At 42.2% G+C, this 13,068-nt stretch overlaps 2 gene segments (V, D, J or C); both read right to left on the bottom strand.

Annotated features, from left to right (window-relative positions):
* Positions 1-3,125, bottom strand: LOC134497156 (immunoglobulin heavy variable 3-23-like; the record flags this gene model as incomplete). The annotated part of the segment is given in 3 exon segments: positions 1-386; positions 469-480; positions 3,092-3,125. Coding segments are annotated over 3 exon segments (432 nt in total), but the record flags the coding sequence as incomplete, so codon positions are not given.
* A 1,955-nt stretch (positions 3,126-5,080) lies between these two features.
* On the bottom strand, positions 5,081-11,006 carry LOC134497155 (Ig heavy chain V region 3-like). The segment is given in 3 exon segments: positions 5,081-5,145; positions 10,558-10,878; positions 10,961-11,006. Coding segments are annotated over 3 exon segments (432 nt in total).
* Positions 11,007-13,068: the final 2,062 nt, after the last annotated feature.

Genomic DNA, 13,068 nt, shown 5'->3' with positions numbered 1-13,068 from the left:
GCTGAGCTGACTTGCAGAGCTGCTCTGAGGAAGGGAAGGTTTTTGCCAGGCTTCAGACTCACTTCCTCCCACTGTGTCTCCCGCACAGTAATAGACCGCCGAGTCCTCCAGTTTCAGGCTGTTCATTTGCAGGTAGACTTGGCTTTTGGAATTGTCCCTGGAGATGGTGAAGCGTCCCTTGACTTTGTCCGAGTAGTAAGTACTGGAACCAGAACCAGAGCTTATCCCTGCCACCCATTCCAGTCCTTTCCCTGGAGCCTGTCGCACCCAGTGCATCCAGTAGCTGCTGAACGTGAATCCGGAGCCTTGGCAGGAGAGACGGAGGGACTCTCCAGGCCTCCTCACGTCCCCTCCGGACTCCACCAACTGGGCCTCTGACAGGACACCTAAAATAAAATTTGTTTTAATGAGCTCTCCTTTATGCCAGAATTAAAATGGAAAGAACCAGAATAGGAGGGAAACAATTACCTCTGAGGACCGCTAGTAAGGAAACCAAATTCAGCCACAGGATCATTTTTGCTCCCGTTAAAGAATAGAGGGGACTTGACAGGAAAGGATTCAGGAAAGGGCACAAACTTTGTGTTGGTGGGAGTAGCCTGAAGAGAGACACCCTGGGGCTCCTTTAAAGGGGAAATTGTGGCCCAATTTGCATATTGCTCTGCATAAAAGAGCCCCTTTGAGGTATAGATTTATTTCAACACACCGTTCACACATGGGACGTAGATGAAATTGCAGCTTTACACTGGAATAATTGAAGCTCCTCATTTAATGTATGGGTTTTAAGGTGAAAGAAAGAAATCAGGCATTGAAATTTCCTCAAATAGCCATTTTACAGTCCGGAAATGAAGAGGATGGCACATCGGAGTTCAAAATGGTTGCTCCACAGTTGTTCCCTTGACCACGTTCTTTGGAAGAAACCAAAATTAAATCAATGCAGACCAAGCCATGAGGCCCAATTAATAGGCCACATATCAATTTTACATAAACTTTGAAGTCTGAAAGTTGGAATTAAAAAAAGTAAATATATTTGAAGCCTGTAGGTTGTTCCTGATTAGTTTGGTTTTTCACTTGGCATGGAATACATACTGTATATTGGGGGGGGGGGGGGGTTGTTTCCCATTTTGTAGGGTCTTCTTATGTGTTATTAGCTGCCCAGAGTTGATTCATACAAATACTAATAAAAATGCCTCTCCTACAATTAGTCCATGGACTGACAAACACAAATAAATGACTTTGCATTTTGAAAACAATTCAGTTTGTTCTATATTTAGGAAAGCCCATCTGTTCTGAACTCAGATGTGGCTTCATGGTGAGGAATGTAATCTCTTGGGATGTCAAACTTCTTTGATTTGCCTTCAGTGGTCTCTCAGGAAAATGAGAGTAAATGTAATGATGCCTCCGAAGTGAGACAAGGCCTGCAGACCCTTCCTTTGTTCTCCTCCCCCACCCCACACATATGCAAAGCGATTCTGTGTGGCAACACTGCCCCCTGGTGGAAAACCTGAGGAGGGGAGGCATCTTCTTAAATTTCCAAATAGATTCTTGCATTAAGAAATGGTAATTAGGGCTCAAAAGAAATGAAAGAGCTCCAGGAAAGTTAATCTGCACTAGGGAGTAATCAAAAACCTCACTTTTGTTATATGACAGGAAATTCCTTTTGATGGGTAATTCTATGAGATACTGTATTTTCCTGAGGTCGTGTATTCTTATTTTTTCTCCTAAATATCATGAAATCGTGTGAAAACGAGTTGGGAAGGACCATCTCAGTCGTCTAGTACAAACCATCCCTGACTGGTGGGGAGCCAGACCCTCTCTGCAGACCTCCAACCAAAAGAGACTCTTCTAGCCAGATTAAAGCAGGTCCCCCTCGTTCTTCCCTCGCCCTCGTTTTACTCCAGGCAGACCAGGTTGGAAGGGCTTATCATTGGTCAAAATCTGCTCTGTACCAGTCCTGTATTCTCTCTGAGAGGAGAATAATTCTTTACACCTCTTGTCCTTCTTCTACCATTCATTTGCAAAATATTTTGCTAAAGGTGAGACTTAGAGGAAAACATAATTTTATCCTCTTTTTATTTTTCTTTATTTCTTCAAACTGTATCCCACTTTTTTAACATAAACTCCATCTCTACATTCACCGGACCCCTTTTGGCCATTTTGTATCGTTCAATTAAAGCAGAAGCTTTCACTGAATATACAGTCCTCAGGATAAAAGAGGCACTCAGTGCATTGACCATCCACCTTTCCTTGAAGGTATATTTCACTCAAGAGAGAGGGTAGAGGAGAGCAGAGGAGAGGAGAGGAGAGGAGAATATTCCCTTAATTTACAAATGTCCTCAGAGAAAATACTCGCTCTCTCCATTCACATGTGTTATTTCTTTGAAACTGTTTTCATATTAGGGGCCAGTTCTTATAGGAGTCAGGACATTGGAGGAAATAAACAGAGTATTTTTTTTATATGTCAAATCATGTCACTAAGATTGGCTAGCACCAACCAAGAATTATTTAGTAGCTACTTCAGAGACAGAGTGGGAAGTCATAGGTGATTTCAAAAGAAAAAGTAGGAGGGATTTTTCTATAAATATGGAGTGTCAATGAAACTAGACATTTTATTCATTTATATTTCAGTTTTCATCAACACCCACCTCACTTGAAGAGCATCTGTGGACATTTTGCCAGAAAAGATCATATGATGTAGACTAAGCTATTGAGAATTATATTCATAGCACATTTGTTGAAGGTCCGCACGTCGCAGAGTCAAGAAATCTGTTTATAACCAACCTTTTTCCAAATAGCTGAGAAAGATAATCACTTTGCCTTCTCCCAATTGGAATGCAAGGAATGCATGAAAACTAAGGGACAATCTTCTATCATCCCTGAATTTATATATCATTTTGGATAAAGGAGATACACTATCCATAAAAATAATATGAATTTTTTTTATAGAATTTTGAGATTTTGGGCAAGTCCTTATAGGAGTCAAGAAAGGCATATTGAATTATTCGTACCTGGGATAAAGAGCAGGGCTACATTTGATTAAATATAATCCTAGGATTGCAACCTGGAAGTTGAGGGGCTGAATTTCCTTCATCACAGATCGAAAACAAGAAGGTGAGACCATAGGAGTTATTTTAATATTTATTTTCCATTTAATTTCCCTGTAGAGCAAAGAGGCTGAGCAATTCCAATCTTCCCCCCACCCGGAAGTTAGTGGGGAGGATGGCAGGTCGAGGCATCCCTGGGTGGGGACGGGGTGGCAGCAGGAACTTCCAGGCAGCTACCAAAGGCAGGAAGAGAGTCCAAACTCAATGGATCCAGGAGACCTCTGGGAGAGGGTCTCTGCAATTCCCAAATTTTGGTTTCTTGGTTCTACCCTGGCGGTGGGGAGCGAGTGTCAGGGTTAATGGAATTTAGTATCTATTAATATAGAAGGGATGACAAATGAGCAACATATAGAAAAAAATTTAACTGAGGAGAGATGGCGGTATTCAGAGAACCAAATGGGAAATGAACTGAAATATTCATCAAGGAAGAAATGTAGGTAATGAGTCCCTATTTGTACTCTCAAGAAATTTTAACATTTTTATTAAAAAAAACAAAAAGCTTCCTAGTACATTCTCTTGCCCTAATATTTCCTTCTTTAACCTGTCATGGGTTCTTTTTAAACTATTCCCAATTTGATTTTCTCAGGCTCAAACGATCCCCCCAAAGCAGCAGAACATATGACAACTGGAGTTTTTATACTAATACTTCAGGGCCAGTTTCCTGCTCAGCAACAAGCCTGTCTCACCCAGCTCATGTGGTAGCTGCTGAAGTCGAATCCAGAGGCTTGGCAGGAGAGACGAAGGGACTCTCCAGGCCTTCTCACGTCCCCTCCAGACTCCACCAGTTGGGACTCTGACTGGACACCTACAAAGAAACGTGTTTCGGTGAAACCTCCTGTTGACAAGAACAGCAAATTGAAGCAAATTCTTTAGAGAGGTCAGAATTACCTCTGAGGACTACTACTAAGGACACCAGGTTTAGCCACAGGATCATTTTTGCCCCTGCTAATGATAAAAAGGGGAAATACAGGACAAGATTCAGGAGAGGGCACAAACTTTGTGTTGCTCAGGGTAGCATGAAGGGGAAACCTTGGGGCTCCTTTAAAGGGGAAATGGTGTCCTGATTTACGTATCGCTCTGGATAAAAGACCCCGTCAGGGCATTGGGGTTTGATTTCTTTGCACACAGATTTCACATATGAATTTGAATGGATGGAAACATCTCCGAACAATCAAGCAAGACTTTTCTTATTGTTATTATCAGGACATACCAAAAGGAGAGAACTAGATGAGAATAAGTAAAGCAAGATCTGATTAAATCTCATCTGTTGGGGAAAGCGTTTAAAGACGAGAAAAATAAAGCATGTGCTGAAAATCATTTAAACAGCCCTGTTAGAGACTGATCATGAAAAAAGGCCACCTCTGAGTCCAGGATCTTTGCTCCACAGTTCTTCCCTTGACCATGTTCTTTGAAGAAACCCAAAACAACGGAATGTAGACCAAGCCATAAGGCACAATTTGCAAGGCAGAGTGGAATTGCACTTATAAGTCCAAGTTGCAAAATCAGAATCAAAGAAATCACAGGCAAATTAGAAATAGCTGGACCCTGTGGAGTCTTGTTTGTTTTATTAAATTGGTTTTTAATCAGCAGTTGGATGGATTTTAGATACTGGGGGTGGTGATGGTGGTGATTAGTTTGTATGATGCTTTCATTGGTTGCTAGCTGCCAAGGTTGATTCTGCAAGATGGGCAGCCATAGAAATCAAAATAATAATAATGGCAAGTCTCACATTAATATTAACCTGACCAAATACCCTCTCTTTGTGAGTGAGAAACAGAAATCAATCACTGTTTTCCAAAGAATTCTGTTTGCTCCTTATTTAGCAGCGCCCATCTCTTGTCAACTCAGACATGGCCAGAGTGAAGACTGCGGCTTCTCGAGATGTGGCTTTTCCTTGTGATTTTTCAGTGATCCCTTAGGAAAATAAGAGTAAATATAATCTGGCCTCCAAAATGAGACAAAGTCCGCAGACAATTGCTTTATTCCTCTGCCCCACCCCCACCCCACACATGGGGAAAGCCATTCAGTGTGACAACACTGCCCCCTGATGTGAAATGGGAGGAGGGGAGACATCTACTTAATTTTCCCAGGAGATTCTTGCATTCAAAACTATGAATTATGACTAAGAAGAAATGAAGGATCTCCAGGAGATCTAAGCAGGTTTAGGGAGAAATCTGAACCTGATCTTCCATTATATTATAGGAAATTCCTTTCAATGGGTTACTTTCTGCGAGATAGTATTTTCTGGACATGGGAGGGTCTTCTCTTTTCTCTTAAATCTCATACATTTATAGAATGAATTGGTTAGGAAAAACCTTCTAGGTTATCTAATAGAAACCGTCCTTAAGAGGTGGCCATCGAGGTCCTGTCTGCAGACCTGCCACCAAAGGAGACTGCTCTACCCACACTGAGCAGAGGCTGCCCTGTCCCTCCCTCATCCCAGGTTCCCTCTAGGCACACAGGATGGCAGCGTTGATCATCTGTCAAACTCTGGTCTATACTAGTTTTGAGTCTCTATTGAGAGCAGAATAATTCTTATGGTCCCTGCTGTTGAGAAATTCTATATCGCTGAGAAGCATGAAACAGTGAGGGAAGCGGGCATTTCATCCTTAATCTGTATGGAGCAGAGAGTTTTGCTCAGTAGAGAGGACCACAAATCATGGCTTCCTGGATAATGAAGTTAGAATGAACCCTCCATAAAAGTTTGTTTGAAATTCTAGGAGGTCTTCTTGGAAAATTCCTTTTCCATGACTTTCACTTTACATATTTCCTTCGATGGAACCCTTTTAATTCAGGCAGATTTTGTGAGCCAAATACCTATATATATATCTGTGTGTGTGAGTGTGTGGGTATATGTATACAATTGTGTGTGTGTGTGTGTGTTTGTGTGTGTATATATATATATATATAGAGAGAGAGAGAGAGATTGGGAGAGAGACAGAGAAATATATACACAGGCAATGAAACAACTGTAAAGAAAGAGCAACAGGGGTGGACCTGGATCTCAAGAGAGATTAAATGAAGGTTGAACTGCAAAACCAATAAAAAAATTAAGAATTCTAATTATTGAGTGCAATTTTGTATCTCTAGAGATTTTTTGAGAGCAGAACTTGTGAGCACTTTGCCTTTGACATCTTTCAGGAGTTTTTTTTTTTTTTCCTTCTTTTGCTTTGTTTTAACGATTCTTTTTTTTTTTTTTGCTCAGATTTTCCGCTTACGTCCCATCCAAATGGAAAACAGCTGCCACAATGCCCAGGCCACGATCATATCATCTTTCCTCTTGGCACTCAGGCAGCTTTCTCAGGTTCCTCTCATGTCTCCTGGGAAAATGCAGCCTTCTGGGGCTTAGCTGTCTTGCAGAGTGGCTCTGAGGAAGGGAAGGTTTTTGCCAGGCTTCAGACTCAGTTCCTCCCACTGTGTCTCCTGCACAGTAATAGACTGCCGAGTCCTCCGGCTTCAGGCTGTTCATTTGCAGGTAGACTTGGCTTTTGGAGTTGTCCCTGGAGATGGTGAAGCATCCCTTCACTTTGTCTGAGTACCTAATATCACTTGAACCAGAGTTTATGTATGCCACCAATTCCAGGCCTTTCCCTGGAGCCTGTCACACCCTGTCCATGCCAGAGCTCCCAAAGTTGAATCCAGAGGCTTGTCAGGAGAGACGGAGGGACTCTCCAGGCCTTCTCACATCCCCACCGGACTCCACCAACTGGCCCTCAGACTGGACACCTACAAAGAAACATGTTTTGGTGAAATCTCCTGTATACAAGAACCGCAGATTGAAGCAAATTCTATAGAGAGGTCAGAATTACCTCTGAGGACTACTAATAAGGACACCAGGTTTAGCCACAGGATCATTTTTGCTCCTGCTATTGAACAAAGTGGAAATACAGGAAAGGATTCAGGAAAGTGCACAAACTTTGTATTGGTGGGGGTAGCATGAAGGGGAAACCATGGGGCTCCATTAAAGGGGAAATGGTGTCCTGATTTACATACATCTTTGGATAAAGGGTTAGGGTTAGGGTTAGGCCACATGACCCGGAAGTGTCCTATGGACAACGCCGGCTCCAAGGCTTTGAAACGGAGATGAGCACCGCCCCCTAGAGTCGGACACGACTGGACTTTACGTCAAGGGAAACCTACCCCTTGGATAAAGGAGCCCCTCAGGGCATTGGGGAATAGATTTCTTTGCACACAGCTTTCACATATAAATTTGAACGGATGGAAACATCTCAGAACAATCAAGCAAGACTTTTGTTATTATCAGTACATACAAAAAAGGAGAGGTTTAGATAAGAATAAGTAAATTCTGTATAGCTGAGAAGCATGAAACAGTGAGGGAAGCAGGACCACAAATCATGGATTCCTAGATAATGAAGTTAGAATGAACCCTCCATAAAAGTTTGCTTGAAACTGTAGGAATTCTTCTTGGAAAATTCCTTTTCCATGGCTTAAATTTTACATATTTGCTTGGATGGACCCCTTTTAATTCAGACAGATTTTGTGAGGCTCTTTCATATTTCACCAAGAGGTTGCTTCTATGTGGGCAAGAGAGAGGTCATGGAGAGGCTGAGCAATTTAGCCTGCTGTAGACAAATAAACAAAGGATTCTTTTCATCGCCAATGTTTAATATAATTTCTATTTTATCCTCATGGAAGCTGCTGGAGAACTAGGCAATTTCAAAGGGACAACCACAGGTATTATTCCAGTGATCGTCAGATACGGTATTGTGTGCAAGGGCTCCCAATACCAGGTACCATTACTAGTCTGTTCTAATTGTAGAGGCAGAGGTTCCCTTCGCCTTCAATTCAAGAAGAGAATATCTTGTCAGGCTTCCGATTTCCTCCAGCAATCCAGAGGCTGGGCAGGAGAGGTGGAAGGACTCTCCAGGTCTTTCACATCCACTCCAGACTCCACCAATTGGACCTCGGACTGAACTCCTAAAAAAAAATAAAGGTGTTTCAATAAACTTTCCTGAATTAAAGAATTAAACTGGAAAGAAACTCCGTATAGAGGGAAGAATTACCTCTGCGGACTGCCAGAAAGGACACCAAGTTTAGCTACAGGCTCATTTCACGTCCCTTGAATGAATGGAGGGAAATTGACAGGATGGGATTCAGGAGAGTGCAAGAACTTTGTATTGGTGGGTGTAGCCTGGAATGGAAACCAGGGGGCTCCTTTAAAGAGGGAATTGAGTCTTGATTTCATATTGCTTCTGATATTAGTGCCCCTCAGGGCATTTTGGTATAGATTTCTTTGCACACAGCTTTCACGCATGATTTTGAATAGATGGAAATACCTCAGAGCAATCAAACAAGACTTCTTGTTGTTGTTGTTATTATTATTATTATTATTATTATTATTATTGTTATTATTTGCTTTCATCTGTATGCCTATGTACTATCTCTGCTTTGCAAGGTGCACTGTTGCCCGTTGGATTCTGACAGTGATTCAAGGTTTTGTTCACTATCTGATGATCTGGTGATGTGATCTGGCACGACTACTGTGTTCAGGGTTCCTTCGATGAAACAATGCCATTGATTGGGATCCCAGCAGTGCACTTTGGGATCACCACAGCTGCCCTCTGCAACTCGGTTTCCCCTGAGATTCAAATGGCCCCCATCTCACTGGTGTTTGAAAGGTTCCTGATGAACTGGTTTGTCATCCAGGTCTTTGGCAACTGTGATTGAAGCCCTTGTTCTTCTTTTTCTTTTCTCCTATCTAGGAACAAGGCACAGAACTGTCATCTCCTCTGAAGACACCCTTTCTACTTGCTCCATATTCAGAGGGATTATTCAGACCCACAGTGCCCCCGAGTGTAAAACCTTTGAAGATGAGGCAGAGGGCTTAATGACTTTCCCTGAAATTGACTTGAGAACCCCTGATCTACATTCCTTTGCTATTATAAGTATTATAACATGACCTCATTTAGGTTACCCTGGGCCTGATATTTTTATGCCTTATTTTTCAAGCCAATTAGTGGACAGCCAGGACCACTGAATCAGAGCAGAGCTTACACAGCGGAGGAGCTGTGCACAGAAAAATAATATTATCATAGTTAGCTTTAATGAGCATGTCAGAGGAACACAGGTTATTGATCTTAAACACTCAGTCCTCCAAAGCATAAACAATTACATGCTTAGACACAGTAGGTTCAAAGTAAGGTAAAGGAATATCTTAATCAATTTATTCAAGGTCCAGTTACATTTCCATTCAGAAAGGGTGAAATCTTTGTTCTTTTTTGTCTTCCCTAACTTAATTCACCATTAGCCCTATTACTGCTAAGACCTGCGTGTAGAAAGCGGAATTCACGGCCTACCACATGACACCCAGAGAGATGGACCAGCTGTCATGAGTAAGGATGGCGAGCAGGGGGCTCCCATCCAGGCTGTAAAGCGCATGCGTAGCACTGAGGAATTAGGTACCATTCCAAGAGACACAGATCGGGCCCGCCTTAACCTTTGGGCTTTATATGTCTAGGATTTTCCCACGCTTTTTCAGTTTGTTGGGATTTTCTGTTATGTGGCAGTAATAAAACACTAGAGACCTGTTCCTTGTCTCAGCGTGGTTCCTGGCTGATAGGACACCAGCACACAGCTGTGCGCATAGCTCCCGGTCTTAAATAAGGACGAAGAGAGAAAAGTGGAAGTGGGAGTGGAACAATCAGATTCCTCCGAAACATGAAGAGAGGCATTATGGGATGAACTCAATTTACATGCTAATGCACGTGCTAACGAGGAATGCTGGATTTTCTGGTATCTCCAACAATTTTGTGGCTTTGGCCCCCTTCCTCGGTGTCACACCACACCAAACTATTTGGGGTCTTAGAGCATCCTAATTTTATTACATGGCTACATTGCTACAGCTAGCAGGGGAATATGATTTTAAACATATTTAAAATTTCAAATACCTATATATATGTTTGTGCATATGTCTGTGTTTGTGTTTGTGGGTATATGTATACAATGTGTGTGTGTTTCCACATATGTATGTGTATATATATATATATATAGAGAGAGAGAGAGAGAAATATATACAAAGACACATAAACAAATATAAAGAAAGAGCGACAGGGTGGATCTGGGTCTCAAGAGAGAATAAATGAAGGTTGAACTGCAAAATCAATAAAAGAATTAAGAATTCTAATGAATGAATCCAATTTTGTATTTGTAGAGAATTTTGGAGAGCAGAACTAGTGAGCACTTTTCCTTTGACATCTTTCAGGAGTTTTTCTTTACTTTTGTTTTGTTTTAACTATTCTTTTTTTTTTTTTGCTGATATTTTCTGCTTTCCTCCCATCCAAATGGAAAACAGCTCCCATAATGCCCAGGCCAAGATCTGTTCTTAGTTTCTCTTCACACTCAGGCAGGTTTCTCAGGTTCTTCTCTATTCTGGGGCTGAGCTGACTTGGAGAGCTTCTCTGAGGAAGAGAGAGTTTTTGCCAGGCTTCAGACTCACTTCCTCCCACTGTGTCCCTCGCACAGTAATAGACTGCCGAGTCCTCCGTCTTCAGGCTGTTCATTTGCAAATAGAGTTGGCTTTTGGAGTTGTCCCTGGAGATGGTGAAGCGTCCCTTCACTTTGTCCGAGTACCTAATATCACTTGAACCAGGGTTTATTCCGGACACCCATTCCAGGCCTTTCCCAGGAGCTTGTCTCACCCAATGCATCCAATAGCTGCTGAAGGGGAAGCCAGAGGCTTGGCAGGAGAGACGGAGGGACTCTCCAGGCCTTCTCACGTCCCCTCCAGACTCCACCAACTGGGCTGAGGATTGAACACCTAAAATTAAAGTTATTGCAATGAGTTCTCCTGTATACAAGAATTAAAATGGAAAGGACCTGAATATGATAGAAACAATTACCTCTGAGGACTGCTAGGAAGGACACCAAGTTCAGCCACAGGATCATTTTTGCTCCCTCTAATGATTGGAGGGGAATTGACAGGTGAGGATTTGGGAGACTGCAGGAACTTTGTGTTGGTGGGTGTAGCCTGAATAGAGAAACCACCATGGGGCTCCTTTAAAGAGGAAATTGTGGCCTGATTTACATATCACTCAGGATAAAAGAGCCCCTCAGGGCACAGAGGTATAGATGTCTTTCAACAGACCTTTCACATACAGGACATAGGAGAAAGGGCAGTTTAGACTGGAATAATTAAAGCAAGATCTGACAGACCCTCCTCAATTCAGCTAAGGGTTTTAAGGTGATAGGAAGAAATCATGCTCTGAAATTTCCTTAAATAGCCTCGTTAGAACCCGGACATGGAAAGGATGGCACATCGGAAATCACAATGGTTGCTCCACAGTGGTTCCCTTGACCATGTTCTTTGGAAGAAACCCAAATTAAGTGATTGCAGACCAAGCCAAATTGCCCAATTTGCAAGTCACATTTGAATTTTACATAAACATCCAAGTCTGAAAGTTGGAATTAAAAAAAAAATGAATGTATTGGAAGCCTGTAGGGTGTTCCTGATTAGCTTGGTTTTTTACTCAGCAACTCTATGGACTACATACTGTATATTGGGGGGGGGGGGGTGGTTCCCATTTTGTATGGTGTTCTCATGTGTTATTAGCTGCCCAGAGTTGATTCATAAAAATACTAATAAAAAGGCCTCTCCTACACTTAATCCGTGGGCTGAGAAACACAAATAAATGACTTTGCATTTTCCAAACAATTCAGTTTGTTCTATATTTAGCAAAGTACATCTGTTCTTAACTCGGATGTGGCTTCATGGTGAGGAATGTAATCTCTTGGGATGTTAAATTTCTCTTAATTGCCTTCAGTGATCTCTTAGGAAAATGAGAGTAAAAGTAATGATGCCTCCGAAGTGAGACAAGGCCTGTAGACCCTTCCTTTGTTCCCCTCTCCCACCCCCACCCCACACATATGCGAAGTGATTCCGTGTGGCAACACTGCCCCCTGGTGGAAAACCTGAGGAGGGGAGGCATCTACTTAACTTTGCAAAGAGATTCTTGCATTAAGAAATGGTAATTAGGGCTCGGAAAAAATGAAAGACCTCCAGGGAACTTAACCCAAAGCTGCCCTTTTGTTATATGATAGAATATTCCTTTTGATGGGTTATTCTATGAGATACTGTATTTTCCTGAGGTCGTGTATTCTTATTTTTTCTCCTAAATATCATGAAATCGTGTAAAAATGAGTTGGGAAGGACCATCTCGGTCCTCTAGTACAAACTATCCCTAACTGGTGGGGAGCCAGACCCTCTCTGCAGACCTCCAACCGAAAGAGGCTGTTCTAGCCAGATTGAAGCAGGTCCCCCTTGTTCTTCCCTCGCCCTCATTTTACTCCAGGCAGACTGGGTTGGAAGGGCTTATCATTGGTCAGAACCTTCTCTATACGAGTTTTGTATTCTCTCTAAGGGGACAGTAATTCTTAGCACCTCTTGTCCGTCTTCTACCATTCATTTGCAAAAGATTTTGATAAATATGAGACTTAGAGGAAAACATAATTTTATCCTCTTTTTAGTTTTCTTTATTTCTTCCAAATTTCTTCCATTTTTCCTAGGTAAATTCCATCTCTACATACGCTGGACCATTCTTGGCCATTTTGTATGGACGGTTAAAGGAGAAGCAATAACTGATTATAGAGTCCTCAGGGAAAAAAAGAGGCACTCAGTCAGTCTTTGTTTTTCTCCTAAACTCAGGGCAGGTCCCTCAAGCCCTGGTCACCCTGGGGCTCGACTATTGTAACACACTCTAAGTAGGGCTGCCCTTGAAGACCGCCCAAAGTCTTCCAATGGTCCAGAATGCCATGTTGCACGTCATGGTAGGCTTTTCTCAGTATGCCTAATGAACACTTTGCTCCCAAGTTTCCTTGGTTGCCAGGATGATTCCAAAGGTCAGCTCACTCCTGCCCTGGTCACCCCATGGTGTGATTGTGAAATTTACCTGTGGCTCAGAGAAAAGAAGGATGGCAGCAATTTGCTTTCTAAAGATTCCCTCTCATGCTT

This window comes from Candoia aspera, chromosome 4 (genome assembly GCF_035149785.1).
Source record: "Candoia aspera isolate rCanAsp1 chromosome 4, rCanAsp1.hap2, whole genome shotgun sequence".
Taxonomy (NCBI): Eukaryota; Metazoa; Chordata; class Lepidosauria; order Squamata; family Boidae; genus Candoia; species Candoia aspera.
This window is presented reverse-complemented; position numbering and strand designations above follow the sequence as displayed.